The sequence below is a fragment of the Drosophila serrata genome, unplaced genomic scaffold (assembly GCF_035046125.1).
Source record: "Drosophila serrata isolate PLE 108 unplaced genomic scaffold, ASM3504612v1 contig_17, whole genome shotgun sequence".
In the NCBI taxonomy this organism is placed as follows: domain Eukaryota; kingdom Metazoa; phylum Arthropoda; class Insecta; order Diptera; family Drosophilidae; genus Drosophila; species Drosophila serrata.
In genome coordinates, this window is record NW_028256915.1 from 616,694 (window position 1) to 637,843 (window position 21,150).

At 44.2% G+C, this 21,150-nt stretch overlaps 2 protein-coding genes across 6 annotated transcripts in view; one reads left to right on the forward strand and one right to left on the reverse strand.

Moving 5' to 3' along the window:
* Nucleotides 1-21,150, reverse strand: part of Ten-m (teneurin transmembrane protein Ten-m) — a 350,373-nt gene that overhangs the window by 259,539 nt on the left and 69,684 nt on the right. The gene's annotated exons all lie outside the window — the stretch shown is intronic.
* Nucleotides 10,747-12,712, forward strand: Trxr2 (Thioredoxin reductase 2). The gene has a single exon (XM_020960432.2). The coding sequence runs from the start codon at nt 11,048-11,050 to the stop codon at nt 12,602-12,604; it is 1,557 nt and encodes a 518-aa protein (XP_020816091.1). The 5' UTR covers nt 10,747-11,047; the 3' UTR covers nt 12,605-12,712.

Genomic DNA, 21,150 nt, shown 5'->3' on the forward strand with positions numbered 1-21,150 from the left:
GTTGATTCTTAATTCAAATACCGATATCTGAGCAATTACTCTTAAATTTCGTAGTTTAAAATATTGAAAATGATATAATTTATTCTAAACAAGAAATGAAGCTAACTTCAGCGCGCCAAAATTTAACATACATATATATGTTACCCTTGCAGATAAAACTTCGATCACTTGAAATTAATACAATATAAATTATATATATTTATGTTAAAAAACAATAAAGTAATGCCTGCTTTCAATTAATTTAATATATATATATTATTGTATTTTCCACTATACCTAACCATCGTTTGTATGGCAGCTATATGTTATAGTCGTCCGATTTTCATAAAACTAAAATTAAAATTCTAGAGTAATAATTTTAAATGCGAGCAGAAAGAAAGTTGCGATTGTAAAAACCAAATTTTTACGTTTAGGATATATTTTCTCTGATTTCATTTTAACAGATTTCTTGAGGAATCCTCTGGGTTCCTCTTCTGGTCATCTAATATGTGCATACAGCAAATACACCAAAGGAGGACTACAATATGTTAATCAGAATTGCGCTCTGCATTTAATTCGAGCACCTGAAACTGATCCACTTAATGCAAAGATGCAAATGACTTTATTAACTTTGCCCATAACGCAATCAACAACTTGCTCGACGGGAGGACCGGAAACAGACAGAGGACGAGGAGCAGGATCAGGGGCTGGCAGGAATTAACATTCATCTACATGGCCAAGGAAATGCAAAGAGAAACGGCTGAAAACGAAAACGAAACTATAGTCCGAATGGAGGTGGAAATGTGGGTGAGCCGCGGGGATTATCAGTTGGTTAAATTAATGCTAATTAGTTAAAAAATATATGGGAGTCGGTTGGTCTTCTGCGAGTGGAGGAAAAATGCCAACGTTTTGTTGCATTTCCGTTTGGCGCAAACAAAAAAAAAAACAAAAAAGAATGTATGAATGCATAAAATATGAAACAAATGCGGCGCATGACAAACCCGAAGTGGTCACCGTGCTTATGGAAGTCCATAACTGAGATACTATATTAATATTAAAAAAAAATAGATACTTTCCTATTATCAGAAACATTGCAATATGTAATTTAATAAAGAGCAAATAATCGTTATTACTCCACTTATAAAATGTAGGGAAATACAAAGGAAGAATTAGATACATATATTCTTGAAAATATAACTAATTAATAGATTGAATTATTTTTTTGCAAATGTTTATAGGGGGATTTAACTGAAGAAGTAAGATGAAGGGTTTCACTGAGGAATAAATTGTTAAATATTTATTTAATGATATTGTGATAAATATTTAAATAAATAGTTTTCCTTAAATATAAAAAGTTTAGTTTTTTTACTTCCTGCCCTTTTCTGTTTCCTTATCTTCTTTGAGCTGTTCACGTGAATCCTTGTGCATCAGATGGATCACACCTAGCGTAAAATACTATGCCTATATCTAGATTTGTTCGCCTGATGATGCTGATTTACGCCATATCAAAGCTAAAGATAAGGATGCCAAGGATGCAAGAGAATTCCTGTTTATATAGGGTAGAATATATAGCGGCCCACTGTGCAAGCTGAGCTTCCTGGCTCATAATGAATAATCATAAAAATTGCATAAATTATGTGCCGACGCCGTCTTGCTTAACGCCTGCCTGCGGCGGCAGCGACGGACAACAATAACGCTCAGCCAGAGGAGGCTAGGAAGGATGGGAAGGACGAGCGAGGAGCAGCGAGCACAAATGAAATGCAGAAATGTAAATCTAAAATAATTTACGCGTCTTTGTTGACTGCAGTTGCCGTGGCCATAAAAACCTGCCGCCCCCCATCTCCTGGCAGCACTTTCTTTGTTGTTTCTTTTTCCAGCCACATAACTGTTGCTACACAAAATGGCGTCATCGCTGGTAACTGCCTGAGTCCTGTCCGCCGTTCCAGCTCCCCGTTCAGGGCTCCTGGCCAGCATGTTGGCAAGAGAGAAGTTATGCGCCCTGGCCTGCATTTGCATTTATGGCATGGAATAATCCATTATCAGGCATTTTGCAGGTTGCCTTGGCAAGTAATGCAGCATGCTAAACCGGCAGGAGCAAAGAGGAAACGAAACGGGGATTGGTCCTGGGACAGGGCGTCCTCCGACATGTAAGGGTAGCTAAGCCTTTTGGCTCTAGTTTAAAAGTGGCTCGGACGCTGCAGATTAATTTGCCCTCAGCTTGCTCCTGAACGTGGATTAAGACATTTAAAGTTTGCTGCAGTAAAGAACGGGATACGGAAACACGAATGAGAATTAACTGAACAATGCTATGATACATATCGTGATTACTGTGTAAGCTGGGGCCCATTCACATACGACGAAAAGTTGAAATAGTTTGCCTGTAAGGAGCTCCAGGCTTAGCTAAGCGAAATGAGTCCTATGTCCATGTTGCAACTATTGTAGGAGTGCAACTTGAGGCATTTAAAAGATTCATATAACGCTGTAGAAGGTATTATGACTTTAGTGGAAAGTTTGCAAAGCAGTCACATCCTCACATTAGGTTGAACAGGTAGTCCATACCATTTAATTTTAGATACAGCCTCTGTGAATGATTTCAATAATACGATTTACCTTATTCAGAATCGTAGTATTGTCTAATATTAGCTATAATAAGAAATGTTAGCCAAATCATCAGAAAAGTATGAAAAATTGCCCATAAATTCAAAGAGATTAATTAAACTATTTAGATATTTAAATTACATTTAAATATTTCAAGAAAACTAAATGCAATAAAACCAATTATTAACTGGTGTATGCATCAATTAGAGTATTTCATCAACTCAGTAAAAAAATAATTGTACTCCGAGAACTTTGGCAGAGAGAAAATACCTTTAACTTTTCAATTAACCCAGCAAATGGCTCCAAACTATTTTATATCCTGTGTGTATCCATCCGAGTATAAATAAGGTATATAAAAGCTGATATTTGAAAATGATAACATCTGAGTAAAATTTAAAAATAGTAGTTTTTAATAAAAGAAATAACTGAATCCTGCTAGTTGCATTGAACTGGCAAAGTGCCCTTATAGGAGGGCACACACCCTGCAATGACCACTGGGGAGCGGAACTGGCGGTGAAGTGAGACAAATCCTATGAGAGGTTTGTGTAATTATTTTAATTGTTTAATGTCATGCGGTCAGGTGTCTGGCTGTGCGTGCGTGCTGTGTGTGTGTGTGTGTGTGTGTGAAAAATCTGTGCAGAGGCAAGTGCCGCACCAAAGGCAACACGTGCTACACCTGGGATTGTGGGGCGGGGGCTGTGGCAGCGGATGTTGGAAGGGAGCGACTGGCGATAAAACAAATTGCGTTCCACTTGCGTTTGTTTGTTTGCTTTAAATGATTAATGAGACAAGGGGCAACGCACCAGAGTCGCCCACTTCCTCCTTGTTCTTCGTACTCCGGCAGGTAAGTTGACACTTTGTGGATTTTCCCATACATGAGCCCTAGCTACTGCCGGTATGTGGGGCTGGGGGAGCCCGCATAAATAGTTTCTTTGGCAAAAGTTGCAGAAGGCACAGCCAGGCGAAACCCTAATGAGATGTCATTAGTAGGCCAGCGATCCAAAAACGAGCTCAAGGTCTGAGGAGGTCTGAATTCCGCAGAAATAAATGGCATTAAACGGCAATAATAATCCCCAGTTCGCCTTAACTTATTGTCTGCCTCGATGCCCTTGGCCGCAATCACAGAATGCGGCAAATTCTAATTACAGAACCCTCCAAGATATAACTCAAACTAGCAGGAAGGACGAGCGCGAATCACAAATGATTTTGGTTTTCATTTTGCCAGCGAAATTAATTATCAAAAGCTCATTTGACGGAAAATAAAAACATATTGTGGGCGGCTGGTGGCAAACTTTTAGAAAAATTCCAAATATTTGTACAGCGGCGGGGCGAAAGGGGCACGGCACATGCGTGGGGGTGTCCTTGCCTAGCTTTTGGTGCCAGGAGCCGCACGTCCTCCTCCTTTTCCCGGCACTTCTCGTCCTCGCTCTCATTTCGGGCTGTTGGGTTGTCAATCATGCAAAAACTGCAACCGCCGCATAACCGCTGGTTTATAATAGTTAGCCAGGAGCACGCAGCACGTCGAAGGAGGACGGGGACGAGAGGACGAGGCGACGAGGGGCCAGAGGCTGGATGCAGCTGGCAGGAGCCGGGGAGCGCAGGCTTCCTGGTTGTTGCCTGGTTTCGGCAAAAGCTTTTCAAACTTTTTAATTATGCAGCAAACAGAAAACTTTGTGGTAATTTCGTTGCAACAGTTGGCCAGGACTGCAGGACACTGGGACGCTCTACGTCAGGGAACGTCAACGTCAGCTGCAGCAGGACTCGGAGCAGCAGCAACAACAGCAGACGGCAGGTTGACTAATTGAGTTAGGGCGGGGGAGGGGCGGTGGTGCCAGGTAAGGGGGAGGTGACCCCATCATGCCTTTTGGCAATAATAATTTGCCAACAATTTTAAAGTGCATCAATCACAATTAGTGACCGGAATTTCCTCGTGCCAAACTGCGTGAGTGTGTGTGTCCTTGGAGGAGGAAGAGCAGAAGGACAATGAAAATTCATAATAAATTGTGTCAAATTTTGTAAGCGTTTAGTGAGTGACATTTGGAAAATACCTTAAATGGCAGATAACTTCCCAAAGTTATCGAGCATTTCTCGGAATCTGAAAATCAATATAGCTTACTCTGTTATCCTCTTCATTAGATTACATATGATTATCCTTCTTCCCACCGGCTGACCCTTTCCCCCAGAAGCAATCTATGCGACTATAAGCAAAAATTTTCTTTTAATACCCATAAAGGAATTTTCCTTTTTCACATTCTCAGCTCTTGAGAATAGGTCTTAACTTATACACACTCCTATGTACATATATATGTATATGCACACGAAGCGTGTGTGTGTGGTGTATACGTACATGTTCAATAAATCTAAGCCGATTTAATAAAAGGCATTAAAAAATATCTATTTTGCCCAATGAAAAATATGAAATCGGCACAAAGTCAGCATCAGCAAGAAAAAGGACAAGGGAAAGGACTCTCAAGTTGATTGGAAAAGTGCCCGCCCCTGGCTGGGAAAGGATAAAGAAGCCCAAAAGTGATGTAGCCCCCAAATGAACACACATCCCTCGGAGCGAGGAAGGATTACGGAAGCGATGCGGAGTGCCATCCTGGGCAGGAGATGAGTAAAGACGAATCAAAGGCTAACTGACCACCCACGCATGATTAAAAACTGGGGTTTTGGGACCTTCCCAGGGGAAGACACAAGGAGACAGGAAAGGGTCGGCAGGGCATCTTTCAAGATGAGTAAATGAGCACTGAACCGTTCAAGATTATCAATATGCATGAATGGGGCGACCAAATTGTAGTTAAGTTTAAGTGGACACCCCATGGCGAACCGATAGTATCTGAGACAGCTGTGATATGGGTTTTGTGTTATTAAGTGTGGGCAACGTGGGCACTTCAGCTGAATTTGAGACATAAAAATGAAAAATTGTAACGCTGAGTTAAATACACGAATGCGAACGTTTAATCAGTAAGATATTCGAGTCATCCTTTATATATTGAGGACTCTATAATGTAGTCTACTGGTATCCTCAACGCCGTAAATAATTTGCTTGGCATTACAGAAAGACGCTCTAAGGACGTCCAAAGTGTCACTTGATTGTGTGGGGGCGATATCCCTGGCCCACGCACTTCAAGCTCCTGCACACCTGTCCATTATCACATCGGTAGTTGGCTCCGGCACTTCGCCATCACATTTGGCAGCGGCAAATTTGATAACCACAGAAACATGCAAAAAGCATTTCAACTTTTGCCTAGGCAGCCAGGTAATTCGGAAAATAGGTAAACTGCTTACCAGAAATACATACATATTCCCCCTGGTCGGACGGTGTGGAACACTCAACTGCACATCGCACTCTGTGTCATTTACACGGAAAACTTCTTCATGTAGAGTCTTTTCCTACATCGAAACTTTTTCAAGTTTTACGATGATGTAGATGCGAGTGGAAATTATTAAAGTCCTCCGAGGAAGTCCGGAATATGTGAACAGAATGCGAATCATATTTCCATGCAAACTTTACCACTCTGGGTATTATTTATTCATGGCAATTGACCTGCCTTGCCAAATCCGATTATGCGATTAGTCGAATTGGTATTTTGCGGCTCGAGCTCAAAAGATACGGAACAAAAACTGCAATTGATTTTTTTGTTTTGTCAATTAATGGCATTAAATGCGTAATTAGAGCAACAACATTGCAGTCTATTAACATTAGGCACAAAAACTGGGATAATTAAATGCATGCCAAAACACTTTTCTGCCTAAGTCCACATAACCGGCAAACAATCAAATCCGATGTAATTAGTCATTGCATAAAGCTCAAATTTCAGTTTATAATTGTTAAAGAGGACGTTAAGTCGAATCTGCTGGTACTATTAATGCTGGTTTTATTAGAATGTTTATCATCATCATCAGAAATGTATGTATATAACTATTTATTATAAGATATTGAATTTTATAAATATTTATGAGATTAATACCAAAGTACCGAAAATAAGTCCAGGCCTTTTTAACTGACGTGCAAACTGTATCAGCTTCCTTATAGCTTTTTAATTATTTTGCATTTCTCAGCGACAAATCCTTACTCAAAACTAGCTATACATATGCAGTGAGCAGAATTTCAACTCGATTTGATTTTCATTACGCAGCCATATTTAATAAATCGATTGAAAATTACGATTGAAGCAACTGAAATAATAATAGACTTCATTAAATTTCCCACCTCGAAAATCCGACCAGGGCATTTCCACTTCGTCGGAGCACAAAGCGAAAGAAGGCTTCGGTTGAGTGTCGTTCTCTTAAAAGAAAGCCACAATCGAGATCCCAGCAGGAAGTGTTGTAATTCGCACTTTACCACACACACAGAAATGTGGCCATCGTGTCGTATACTTGATATCGAATAGACCATGGAAGCGGGAGGGTAATATCTACGCACAGAATTTTGCCGAGCTTGGCATGGTTTAATTGCGGCTGCTTGTTGTTGGCTGGCTCCCAACAGAAAAATATATGCAGGATACGAAACGGTTTATGTGGCATTATGGAGCAGATATGTATCCCACTCCCAAACCATTTGTGTGTGGGCGAAGGATTTTAGGATCCGGGGCCGGTGCCGGCTCTCGAATGCTAGTTATGTAATCTGCCCAAAATATTCCTCCGCAATTAAAAACATTTTCAAGTCATTTATTCACTATCCGGGCTCTGGGCTAAGGAGATGGGTTGAACATGAACATGACAGTGGGAGGACTCGTAAAGCCAGCGTTTGGGCAATTTCTGGCCAATTCTAAGGATTCGGGTTTACGCATTTATTGGAATTTTTATGGCCCACTTTTATGGTCTCTGCAGAATAGAGAAAAACGAGGAGCCAGAAGGGAAAATGAGTTTATGAATATTAAAAACAAATGAGTATAGTTTATTCAACGATAAGTCCGTGGTCCTGACTCCTTATTAATTAAAGTCAACGCCAAAGGACGTTCTCCAAATTAAGCAAACCCAAGCAAAATCAATTAAAGCGAACCCTCTTCTGCTCACCAAATGGGATTCGGAAGGCATCCCCACGAAATCAAAGCTATCCCCCTGCAACTAGTTTAGTTTAAAATACTTTGCCTAGAAAAACTAATCGAAATCCATCGACGCTATCCCCAAATGGAATCCTATAGCTAGGGCAGCCAATCCTGAATCCCAGCCACAACATCGTCAAAAACAACAGCAACAACAACAAGCATTTCAAATTAATTAATAAAATTTTTGTTCCAAGTGGGGCCAGTTAGCAAACAAACATTCAACTGCAAATAAAGCCCGAAACGGACCAGGCCTTCTGGTTTTGTAAAGACTTGGCTCGGAACGGAATGTTGGTCAAGAAGTTGCGTGCGGCTAGGCACGTGTGTGGTCCAAGCTGTTCCCCGTTCCCTGAAATCTCCTGAAATCCCCTCTAACATTCACCCTCACCTCATAAACTGGTCGAAAGCCAAACCAAACAGCAAATACTTCAATAAACGAAATTAAATATTTGTGAATGGAATGAAACATTTTGCTCGGGGATCGAGGAAGCGGCGGACACAACAGGGGGAAATAGAAAAAGAATTGAACACTTTATGTCCCGGCCGTCCCACATTGGCAACAAATTAAATAATTGCTGCGAAGTTTGCTTTCTGAAATATTTGAGCAAATAAACTCAAATAAACTATTGATTTTCGTTCGAAACTTTTCAGTGCCGTTCGATATTCCGGCCTTTGTTCAGTTACTAGGAATATTCGATTTATCTCAAGATCTGGCAGCGCACTTGTCAAATATTTGGCTTGCGAAATTGTTTAACTTCTGACCCGAGCATTTACATTTACCTTCTCGCCATCATTAGACGTTAATTGGGCAATTGTGCCCATCACAGAGGTCCCGGCTGAGCTGAGCCCTTTGCCAGCGTTTTTGGCAAAGCTACGCCTCGGGCCCGGAGCCAACACCTTTTTGATGTCTGTCCCCTGGCAAAGGCGGCCGAATCAAACTAATTAGGCGCAAACTTAATTAATATTTGATGAATTATTTGACCTTTTGTCTGATTACGCTTCCCAGGAGCGGCCGCTTCGTCCTCTTGGACTCCTCTTGGTCCTCCAAGTGGCCCTCGACATTGGCCTGGCAACAGACAGAAATATAAAGATAACTTTTCGGGCTTTTCCGAAATTGAGCTTCATTTGGTTTGATAAACTTGTCGCTAGGCAGGTGCCACCACAAAAAGAGCACGCCTGGTTCGTGCAGAGCGATTCAAATCATAAAACGGCGAGGTGGGACGAGGCGCAAAAGTTTTTTTAATGTTTATTGGCGAAACTTTTTCATTTTTTACAACTTTTTCAAAAGTTTTCCCTGTAACTCTCCGCCCAGCCCAGTGCCATTCTCTGTTCCTTTTGCAGCATAGGCCCATTTCTGGTCATTCTCAAGTTTAAATTATACCAAGAGCGCGGTCCAAGTATGAGTACCTGGAATCCCACGATTGTCAGCACATTAGGTCTGCCGGCTAAGAAAAGCCTTACTTTGAATTAAACTTTTATCGCATCAATTCCGAGAGTTTCCCTCGTTTCCTTGGCAAAGTTTCTTTGTTAGATAATTTTTAAATTTTAATTCGTTTATTTAAATTGCTTCTAGTCCCAGAGATATTGTGAATAATCGTCATTGTACTCACCCAAATGGGAGTGGAGGCCACTTACCTGCAAGAGAAGGAGAGTAAACAATCAAATTACTTGGAAATGTATAAACCCAAATGGATTTGTCGTCCAATCGAGTGTCAAGTAGCTTAATAAATGTGAAATATAAAGGTTAACATTTGTACAAGCAGTTGATCTTGCAGGACAACTTGAGAACGACCCACAAGGATATCCAATTTACAAGCTACATTTTTATGTAAATCTCATACATCTTACTTTAACCCGATGTTTGTATGATTTTAAATATAAAGATAATATTCCTATATACAAGAAGATAAGTTAAAATCCGGACTTATTTTACAAAAATTATTATGCTGATGATGTTTTCGTTTTTACCTGGTTTTACCCAATCTAGATTGCATAACATTACATAGTGGTGTTATACAAGAGTTTTTTAAGCATCGCATTAAAGATAGTTCTATAAATATTGGGATTACTTTAAATTGTACTTCTTAATTTATATCACTGAAATGTCTTAAGGTATAGACAAAAAAAAAGTAAAATAAGCGACTGTGCTTGGTGGAGTCCCACCGGCATCCGGGTGTCCAGCATCCTCCAATGTCTCCTACTCAGCAGAGGGAACAGCGCCAGATAACCAATGCGATGGAGGTGGAGATGGAGCTGGAGCTGGGTGGCGATGAGCCGGAATGTTGGGCTGGAAGAATCGAGGCACTAAATGCTGCAGCTGGAGCTCTGCCGCCTTTAACTGGGTCGCCATCAGTCAGGGGCTTAACCTTGCCGCAGCTACAAATACTGGGTCGTTGGTTCAACTAATAAATATGCCACAGAACAGCAGCAGACGCATAGATACCCAGCACGCACACACCCGCCCGGCTCACTTGCACACTCGCACTCCAGGACATGTACAAATGAATCGCAGCTGAGGGCTGTCCAGGCATCGGAGAAATAAAACCATTAAATATTTGCGGTTAAACGCACCAAAAACAAACCGCAAAAGTAAATCATATCCAGAGCAGGCGACGGACATGGCCGAGCATCCGAGGCAAGGAATTTCCTTGCAACCCTCCCCGCCGGCAGCTCCACCGCTCGTAAGCAAAAATATTAGATTAGAAATTAGGATAGCCATGGACATGGACTTGTATTGGGTGAGAGTGTGGGTTGGGATTGGGATTGGGACTGGGACTGGACAGGCAGCAGACCAGAACGCCATTTACTTGAAGGGGAGAGAGCAGGAAACTGGTTACCAACGGGACTGCCAAAAATTCCAAATGGTCCATGGCCGAGGAGCATAAATCATTGGAACTGACATTTCACCATTTCACTGGATTTGTATATATTTGCTGAGGCACGGCCTCGAAGGCGGAAGGAAAGTGTTCTGGCGACTGAAGAAAATTTGCGTAAGATATTCGATGATTCAGGCCAAGAAGGATGTGGGGAGTCCCCCAGCGAGAGCTATTAGTTCCGCAGAACTAGTTCCCCGATGAGCCAATCATGGCAGCAGACTAACCCCACTTTTCTGCCCCAGAAACCCACATAAATCATTTTGAAATTGAATCGTCCGTTCGTCCGGCCAGATTCCTGACGGACTCCACCAAAACTCGGTCGCCAACCTCATACATATAGGGGTGGAATCGCGTTTGGTTCCATTTCTATTTTAGATTTGACTGCCAGCCGAGGTGCGCATCGGTTCAAGTGGGTTAAGGGAACTTCAGTCGGGTTAAAGCTTTCACACACGCTGTCAGTGATGGGTCCAAAATTTTAAGTTTTCCAACACTTGTCAATAATTCGAACCCCTACGAAATCAAAACACATCCCGCCGCGAGGTAGAAATGTCGCTGTTGAAGGTGCTGAAGTCGTCCAACCTCATCCGGGGCCACACCGCCCTCCGGTGGTGCCGCCATTGTGGCTCCCTGCCGCGCTACGACTACGACCTGGTGGTGCTCGGCGGAGGCTCGGCGGGCCTGGCCTGTGCCAAGGAGGCTGTGGACTGCGGCGCTCGCGTGCTCTGCTTCGACTACGTGAAGCCCACGCCTGTCGGCACAAAGTGGGGCATCGGCGGCACCTGTGTCAACGTGGGATGCATCCCCAAGAAGCTGATGCACCAGGCCTCGCTGCTGGGCGAGGCAGTGCACGAGGCGGTGGCCTACGGCTGGAACGTGGACGACCGGAACCTCCGACCCGACTGGCGCAAGCTGGTGCGCTCCGTGCAGAACCACATCAAGTCGGTCAACTGGGTGACGCGCGTGGACCTGCGCGACAAGAAGGTGGAGTACGTCAACTCCATGGGTGCCTTTGTCGACGGCCACACCATTGAGTACGCCGCAAAGTCAGGCCAAGACGTCGACAGGCGACAGGTGACCGCCAAGTACGTGGTGGTGGCGGTAGGGGGAAGGCCACGCTACCCGGACATCCCCGGCGCCGTTGAGCTGGGCATAACGAGTGACGACATCTTCAGCTACGAGCGGGAGCCAGGACGCACGCTCGTGGTGGGCGCAGGGTACGTTGGCCTGGAGTGTGCCTGCTTCCTCAAGGGCCTCGGATACGACCCCACGGTGATGGTCCGCTCGATCGTGTTGCGCGGCTTCGACCGCCAGATGTCCGAGCTTCTGGCCGCCATGATGGCCGAGCGCGGCGTTAGCTTCTTGAACACCACCATTCCCAGCTCTGTGGAGCGGCAGGCGGACGGGCGGCTGCTGGTGCGGTACCGCAACACGACAACGCAGACTGACGGCAGCGACGTCTTTGACACTGTGCTGTGGGCCATCGGGCGACGGGGCCTGACCGACGACCTGAATCTTGGGGCCGCCGGAGTTAAGACCCTGAATGACAAGATCGTCGTTGATGGATCGGAGGCCACCAATGTGCCCCACATCTTTGCCGTCGGCGACATCATTCACGGGCGACCCGAGCTCACACCGGTGGCCATCCTGTCGGGCCGCCTGCTCGCAAGACGCCTGTTCGCCGGCTCCACGCAGCTGATGGACTACGCAGACGTGGCTACGACGGTTTTCACTCCTCTGGAGTACTCCTGCGTCGGTATGTCCGAGGAGTCGGCGATTCAGCTGCACGGTGCCGACAACATAGAGGTTTTCCATGGCTACTACAAACCCACCGAGTTCTTCATCCCCCAGAAGAGCGTGCGCCATTGCTATCTAAAGGCAGTGGCAGAGATGACGGGAGACCAGAGGATCCTGGGCCTCCACTACATCGGCCCAGTGGCCGGCGAAGTCATCCAGGGCTTTGCCGCGGCGCTCAAGTCGGGCCTCACGGTCAAGACCCTGCTTAACACGGTGGGAATCCACCCGACAACCGCCGAGGAGTTTACGCGACTCTCTATCACCAAGCGCTCGGGTCGCGACCCCACACCTGCCTCTTGCTGTAGCTAAGAGACTCTACGCAGAAGACCATGTTAAATTATTATAAATAAAGTTAAAGTACTCGTTTTATATTAAAAACAAAAAAAGGCTAAACGACGGAAATCATCGGCAGCTGAACACATGTGTTTCATACACTTCAGTTTTGATATGACTCAAAAGGCGGACTGGCGACAAAGTTCGTACACATTTTGGATTGCAAGTTTAGAACAAGATCGCCGATCACGAATGGCTCAGTAATCAGTGAACAAATGTGTCCTAGTAAACGCTCGTGATACATTACTCCGTCACTAAAATGATTGACCTTGAATTAATCGTTATCGTCCTGCTTCACACGAACTAATTGGCTGATTTGGTATATAACTAAAATGAAAGAGTATACGGGTGCCAGAAAATAAGCACTATTCTAAATGTAGCACAGAATTCGTCGCTAAATGAAATGGAATAATCCTTAAACTAAAGACTCATGAACCGTATGGACCATACCTTCAGCAAATTGTTGGTTGTGAAAGGAAATCTGCGCGAAAAGGCTATTTATCCGATACTAGTTCCCATTGAAATAGCTCAAAAGACACAAATAACAGGTTGGATGGGGGTACAATAAAGCCAATACCAAGTTGACCTGGTCTTCATAAAGTACTCTCTCTCTCTCTTCTCTCTCTCTCTCTCTCTCTCTCTCTCTCTCTCTCTCTCTCTCTCTCTCTCTCTCTCTCTCTCTCTCTCTCTCTTGTGTGATATAGTCTTTTGGTTTCTGTACTCTTGGTTATCTTAATACAAAACCAAGAGTATAGCTAGTATAGAGTGTATAGTGTATAGAGTGTATAGTCTTTGACAAAACCCAAGAAGATGGAGCCTGTTAATGTGGACAACGGCAGCTGTAGGACATCGAGGAGAGTAATATCATATTTAATAGCGTCACTGAAGAAGACAGTTTTTGGTTGTTCTGTCACTTGGGTTCTTGTTTGAGTTCTGCATAAGAATGTCAAGTGCCAACATTTGTCCCACACTTTCCCCAACAGACTCTGAGCTGCATCTCTTTAACGGACATCTTTGAAATTTGATACTTGAATATAAATGATACCAAAGAGCGTTGGGTGCTCGGGTCCTCAGGCATTGCCATTTCTGACGTATGAAGCTTTAATTTATGAAGTTCGTGGTGAAAAACACTTTCTACGCCTTTCGGAGGTGGCCTGTGTTTCCGTTTCCGATTTCGGTGTCGTATCGGTGACCCAGAATCTAGCGAGTGGCGCCAGAAGCTAGGCCACTCCCACACACACCAAGCCTGCACGTGGCACAGGGCAACAGCAAGCAACAAAGGATAAAAAATTTGATTAATGTTTACTTCCGATTTGCATAAATCTTACTTTAGCGTTTTGGACCGCTTCGGCGGCCTCTTTCTCCTGGCCGCTTTGTTATAAATTATTTTTTTATTGCAGCCTCCCCGAATGCTCGATCTCGGGGGACCGTATGCTCCCCGGCCAAATTGCTTGCTTCGGCGTTATTTATTCGTTTGTTTGTGCCGGTCATCGGAGTGGACACGTCCAGGTGGTCCGGGAACCAGGTCAAGGAGGTGCATCTGCGGAGATCTCTCGCGGCCCGCTCCCAGAGACAGAGCAGAGCCGGGCAGCGCAGTAACTTTTCGATTAGCTTTGCCAACTCATTTAACAAATGGTCTGGCTGACAGTAAGAAAATATAACAAATTTACCCCAGCAATCGCAGCAGAGGGCAGCTGGCGCTCGTGCTCGTGCTCGTACTTTCATTGCAACACCTTAGAATCATAAATTGTGACCTGACCTGACCGCCCAGTGGCAGCAGTTGGGTGCGGGCAAAGTTTTGCTCATCCGAAAGTTCGGCTGTAAGTTAAAGCCCCCGCGGGTAATTCGATAAAGCGTAAAATTTTGCACTTAAACTATTTTCTTCTGCTGCTGCTGCTGCTGCTGTTCCGCCGTCTGCCACCTGCAACGGGCATTTGGCAGTTGCATTGTTGCTCCCCATTATTATTGTTCTCCGGTTTTCGGTTGTTGTCAGCTTGACCTGCTCCAGCCAGACTGGGATTACAGCCCGGTCCAAGTGCGGAAAGTTTCCTCTGATTGCGTCTCCGAGCGGCTGAGCCAGAAGTCGCTGCTCGATTGAGTGCTCTTGAGTTCGAAGCAACACAGAAATTGTTTTGGCACTGCAGTCGTGACGTCGGGCAGTTAATCGGAGGCGGCACGGCTCCTGCGAGGGTGCTATGAGGGGCCATAGAATACCAGGTCCTTAGCCACACCTCCCCACACCACACAGGAGCGCACAAATTGTTTGCAAGACTGTGCAATCGGCCAGAGAACAATAGGCTCCTGCCACTGAACAGACTCCAGTAAATTAAAAATATCATTTAAATTAATCCTCGTTGAGGGCACTTGTGACCCGCTTCCACTGCGCCGGAGCTGCTGTCGTTCCCACCGACACATTACAAACAATTCCACTTTGGACTCGCAGCCACAGCAGCTTGTGGCTACAAGGATGCCAGGATGCCAGGATACCAGGGGCGAGCACACACACGGACACATACACACCGTCTATGGGGAGTCTTAAGTCTTGTTTAGCAATTTAGAATTTTTAAATCCTATTAAATTTTGCAATCACTGTTTGATTTGCTTTCCCAGCCCACGCAGGCCAAGGGAAATCTGAGAAATCGGACCCGGACACGTTCCACGCATAGCCCGAGTCAAAGGGCCTTCAATGATTCAATAGTTTAATTTCGAATTTCCATGCAAATAAACAAATATCCATTAGAGAAGGCGACCGAGGCAGAGACAGAGACAGGAATGGCTTTCTATTTAGTTTAGTTATTAAACGTATCCATTTCCATTTGCCAAATTACGCCACAATTGTTGTTCGGTCTGTCCATCTATTTGTCAGTCAGTGGGTCCTATTTGTCGATTCGCATTGTTGGGCATTCTATGAGCTGCCTCCGCATCTGCCGAGATCTAACTTTATCTGCATCTACATCTACATCTGCATCTGCATCTGCATCTGCGGCTCCATCTGTATCTGTATCTGCATCCTGCATGTGTAATTACGTAAAAGTTGATAATGTGTTGATTATTTGAGGTATTTATGTAATTTTCAAGTTCCTTCAGCGCCCGTTGCTCATGTTTAATTGCAATTATTTAATTACATTTGCAGCTTTAACTTTGGCATGTGTCTATTGAGTTTTGCGGTCATTTTCGTCTCACAACCCAGGGAAAAAAGCGGGCAAAACTCAAAGGAAGGCCGAATTTCAGCTTGTGTTGATTGCATTACAAAGAAGCCTCTAGTCTAGGAAGCCTCTTTCTCCGGCTGCCAGACACTTGACGATAATTTTATGTGAAATCTTCATTCAATTACTCGAGTAATTCAAATTAAAATGCTTATCGATTGCGATGGACATTAATTGATTACTTTTGGCCATTTAGGAGTGCTTCCTTTCATCCAGGACTCGCCTTAGCTCGGCAGATCTCACCGGGTTTATTACTTCCCTGAGACCGCATAAGTTGCCAGTGTTCTTTTCAAACCTGTTCCTTCTCCCCAGACTCCTGATTCTGGGAGTGCTTAAATATGTGTGTTGTAATTTAATTTCATAAAAGCAATTGTACTTCTGGCCGTGCCCCCGCCCGCAGCTCTAGCCCCATGATAAAGTTTGGTCGCATTCACAGAATGACAAAATCATGTGGCTAGCAGGAATGTGGCACGAACTCAACTGACGACGGTAGTGCGTGGCAGCGTTGCCCTCGTGACTGGCGATTCCTTCACGCAGTTCCCAGGAGAGGGTCCTGTAGCACTGTGGCTGACTCGAAATCGAACCAAATCCTAATGTAAGTAACTAATATGCTTATGCAAATAGTGCAATTACACCTTGGTTTTGAATACCTCAAAAGCTGCATAAGCATCTTATGATTATTTAGAGTAGTTTGGCATCTTCTATAAGATTAAGAAAGAATCGGAAAGAAATAAGGAAAATAGTATGCTATTCAAAAATACTTCATATATTGTAGGGTATACTTTTTGGATATATGTATATTCCCTTTTTTCACTTATCACTAGTATATATGTAAGTATGAACGGGCCGGATTGGACTATTATTTCATATATGTTAAATTGGGAAATGAATAGAAAAATACCTCTGCTGTTTTCAATTGTTACTTTTTATTATTTCAGTATTTTGTTTTTTTTTTTTGTATACAAAAAAAAATAGAATTGCAATATACATAATTCTCGTATAAACGGAATTTATATCTTTTACTAAAACTGTATATATTATGTAATATAATACAATTAGTATTACGCCACTTATAGCAATATGTACGAAGTTCCGGTAGTCATAAGTCACACATCATTACATAATTTTCAAGAATAATTTGTTGTAAAGTTTAAAAACCCATTTTATTTTTTGTTTAAAACCATGTTTATAAAATAGCTTATTAGTATACATATAATCATAGTAAAATAAGGTCACAATGGGTCATTTGTCTGAATAGACGGTTAACTTCCAATGCCCAAATGTATCACTTCACTCGCGTGATTCATGATTATATTCATAAATTAGCTAGAGAGAGATATCTGTAGGACAGGACTCGGCATCACGCTCGCATCTCTGTTCCGTCCGAGCGAGTTTGTTTTGTTTTTTAAAGGACCGCCACTGCCGCTGCCACTGCCGCCGGCAGACGAGGCAAACATCCAAAGGATGAGTGGCGGCATGGCGGACAGGAGACAGATGGGCAAGTATTTTCATTGTCTTGTTTGCCAACGTCGTGAGTCGAGAGTCGCATATTTGACATTGGACTTGTGTGCGCTCTGATAGCGTGCCAGCCGAAACATCGCAAATGGCTGGCAACTCTGGCGAGCCGGCCGGCTTATGCACATATGTATGTATGTCTGTATGTACATGCATATGTACGTAGTACGGCCAGCCAGCTCCCAGTTGCGACACATAATTGCGAGTGTTGACTTTGGCGTCTGTGGACTGGGGGCTGGATTTTCTTTCGTTTTTGCGGTTTTATGCGAGGAGCCAACGCGGCGTATGTGCAATGCTCGGTAAATACAATGGAGCACTCGCACAGGGACAGCCGCATCATTTATGCACAAACGTTGCCAACTTTGCTTGCAACAGACGCAACCAAGTCGCGATTTTCGACTGCCTCCTCACTTGTCTGCTCAGATGTGCTCAGTTTGCTCAGTTCTCCGCCGGAAATCGGGAAGAGATATGCCTCAGCCTCGGTTCGGGATTTAGCCCCGTGCACACCAGGAATGGGGTGCCACAATGTCATGGTATTCGAGAAACAAAGCCAAACGCGGAGACAAAAAGAATTCAGCATTTTAAGCATTTTCAAATGAAATTAAAAACTGCACCAAACTGAGAGCCGAGAGCCCTAAAAAGGCCGCCTGGAATCGTGGAGAGCTTTTGGGGTTGGTGGAGTAGGAAAAGCCACCGTAAACGAAAAAAGATTGAGTCGTAGGGGCGGGGGCGGGGGCTGGGGGAATGGAAAAGGAAAAGCCGACTTTGAAGTTTTTTTCTGATGCTTGAGCACTTTCAGTTCCTTTTGATTGTGTGCAGCGGCTGGCTCTTTGGCTTTCAGTTTTTGTTTTGTCGCCAACTGAGGTTTTTCTTTTTTTGTTTTTTTTTTTGTCTTGACAAAAGAGAAAACTCAGAAGCTGCATTTTCAAGTTGCCTGCCCCAAGGTTTAAAATGAAATATGGATGCCGCAATCTGATTTTCGCCCAAGAACATCCATGCCCTCCCACCCTTTATCAAGGATTCATGCATCGCCAAGTCCAGAAGAGGTGCCTAAAAGCTCCAAAACTAACTAACATTGCCACTAAAACATATAAAAATACTTTAGACAAACTATAAAATAATTAATGTATTGGGAAGATCACCCTGCAGCCATTTCGATTTAACCTATTAATACACAAAAACAGAAACAAATTCGAAAATAATATCAAGTAAAACTATACTAATATGTTATAGTATATACAAATGTAAATTTATTGATTTTTGTTTCTCTTCATTTGATCGATTAATTTTATATTTTTAAAGTAAACTTGAAGAGAGTGCGACCACTTCCACTTGTGCTTCTCATGCATTTAATATATCATATAATAAAAGATTGAGTACCAAAGATAAAGCCTATTTTTTAGCTAAATAGAATTATTAATTAAACGGAAAGTCCTCTTCTCCTGGTCAAAATTATGAGGCCACCAGTAAAGGGTTCAATTACATGTCGTCTGCATTTAAAAGCTAGTGTTATTCAAGTATAGAACTCTTTTTTGTCCCTTATCCTTTGTATGGCTGAATATGCTCTGTATTATTGCTGCTGATGGCTGCAGTTTTCCAAGCGGAAAATTTGTCATTGTTGCCATTGCGTTTATTAATTAATTTGGCCGGCTGTCTGTCTGTGTGTGCGGGTAATAAAATATTTGCACATGAATGAAATTGAATAGTTTCTTGCTGTTTTGGCTGCAATTCTGCATAATTTGCAATTGCCATGGCATCGTTCACTGAATTATGCATGGAGGGGTCGAGCTGAAGTTGGGTTTTTTAGGCCGGGCTTTAAGGCCGCTTTCCTCGCCCGGTCTGTGCATAATTAAATCAATGCGGCAGTCGACGGAGCCTTCTGCACTGCAGGATACTAATTGAAAGCCCCATCTTGTTTTCCATCAGGCATGTCTGCCAATCGAAAGTCAACAACCTATTAAGTCACATTGCTGCCAACTGTAGACAATGATCGCTGTTGTCATGTCATCAAAACTTGCACCGCACACATGGCCAAAAAATCCCTGCTCAGTTTCCCAGCTTTCCCAGCTTCCCAGGTTTCTATTTTCCTTTTTTTCCCCCTGATGAAAGGACCACAAAACAGAGCAAAAATAGTATCCTTCGAGTCTAAAAAGTTTCGCCAACCGCCCCTCTGACCCATGCTGCTCCTCCGTCCAGCAAGCCTTTTGTTACACGAGAAGCCCCAGACACATGGTAAACATGTCAAATTGACGGCCTGCGAAGTGAAAGCGACGACAGCCAGCCCCCTGATGACAAAGGCTCCGATGGCCGCCCATCCGCAGGAGGACATGTCCCTCTTCCGCTTCCGTTTCCGTCCCCATGTCCAGCCCCGCCATGGCTGCTTTCCATTTTTTAACCCATTTTCCTACCGTTGCCACCATTCGGCTGCTCGTCATTGTCTTCGGGGTGTGAATTATTAAAAGCCACAGAGCACAACGTCTGAATTAGCATGCCCGAGACTGCCGGAGAGCACTGCCTTTAGCTGTTTCACTTTCAGCAAATGCAATCATCGTCATCATCCCCGGCATAATTATCGTCATCAGCGCCGTGATTATCATTGTCATAGGCCCCCATCGCACCCGTCGTAGTCCTTTTGCGCGACATCCCCATGTCCTTTCGCTTGTCACTCATTCGCATAAACAGTTAATTATGCATAATATGCATTTTGTTGTCATGTTGTGCAATTTTTACCCCCAAGTTGGCCCCAGCCCCAGCCCCCGCCCCTGTCCATGCACTTTTATTACTCGTCCTTTGTTGTTGCTTTCACCCAGCGCGGTAATGTTTTTAAATGCGCTCATTTGTGTTGGTGTTGGTGTTGGTGTTGGTCCTGATGTGGATGTGGTAGAAGTATCTGCGTGTGCCTGCTTATCTATGGCCGTGTTTGTGTGCTTTGCGGTGCGCTGGGTAATTGGCAGCCGGTAATTTAATGTAAAGCGATGCAGCGGGAGCAGTGGGAGGAGCAGGAAGAGCGGCGGGAACAGAAGGACGATAGTTGAAGGAGTTACCAGCTTAATTAGAAGCGAGGACGACGGACAAAGGACCCGGGCAGATGTGATTAGTAAGACCGATAATCGAACCCTGTCAGTCCCTGCGGATCCGGAGATCCACCCGAAAGCATTTCATATGCCAACACGCCGAAAACTATTCCGGAAAAAATTCAATTGGCACAGCGATTTGCATAACGGGGGAGAGGCGGGAAACGGGCATCGAGTGTGTTAGCATAAAATTCACTTTAGCATTTCCGATGGCTGGTAGTTTTTGCGTGGGTTGCGTTTAAACTAGCACCGCAAAACTGCTGCTGACAATTATTACATCCGCAGGACATTCGCCCAGCCAGAGACCGAAGGACACAGGAACACAGGAAGAGGGAGCACATGCATATGCGCACAGCGGAAGTGGGAGTGGGAGTGGGAGTGGTGGAACGGATCGGATCGGAACGGAATAGAGCAGAACGAGGGGGGACTGGCAACTAACACGCCAGGACACTCCCCTCGAAAACGTCGGAATGGTGGAACGAGCAAATTAAAAAGGAAAAGGAAACGCATAAAAAATGGCGACGATTGAATTTAAATGCCCGGCCACTTGAGCCAGAATTCGGTCGTCCTGCAGACTATCATCATACGTATGTACGTACGGGCTAAGAGTCAGTTTCCTCCGTTTGCTTATGCCTCCCAGGACCCAACCATCCCAACCCCCATCTCCGGCCATCCTGCCAATGTGCATTTGAGTAAGTCACGAGCTCGGTCTCGCTTTGGCCAGTTG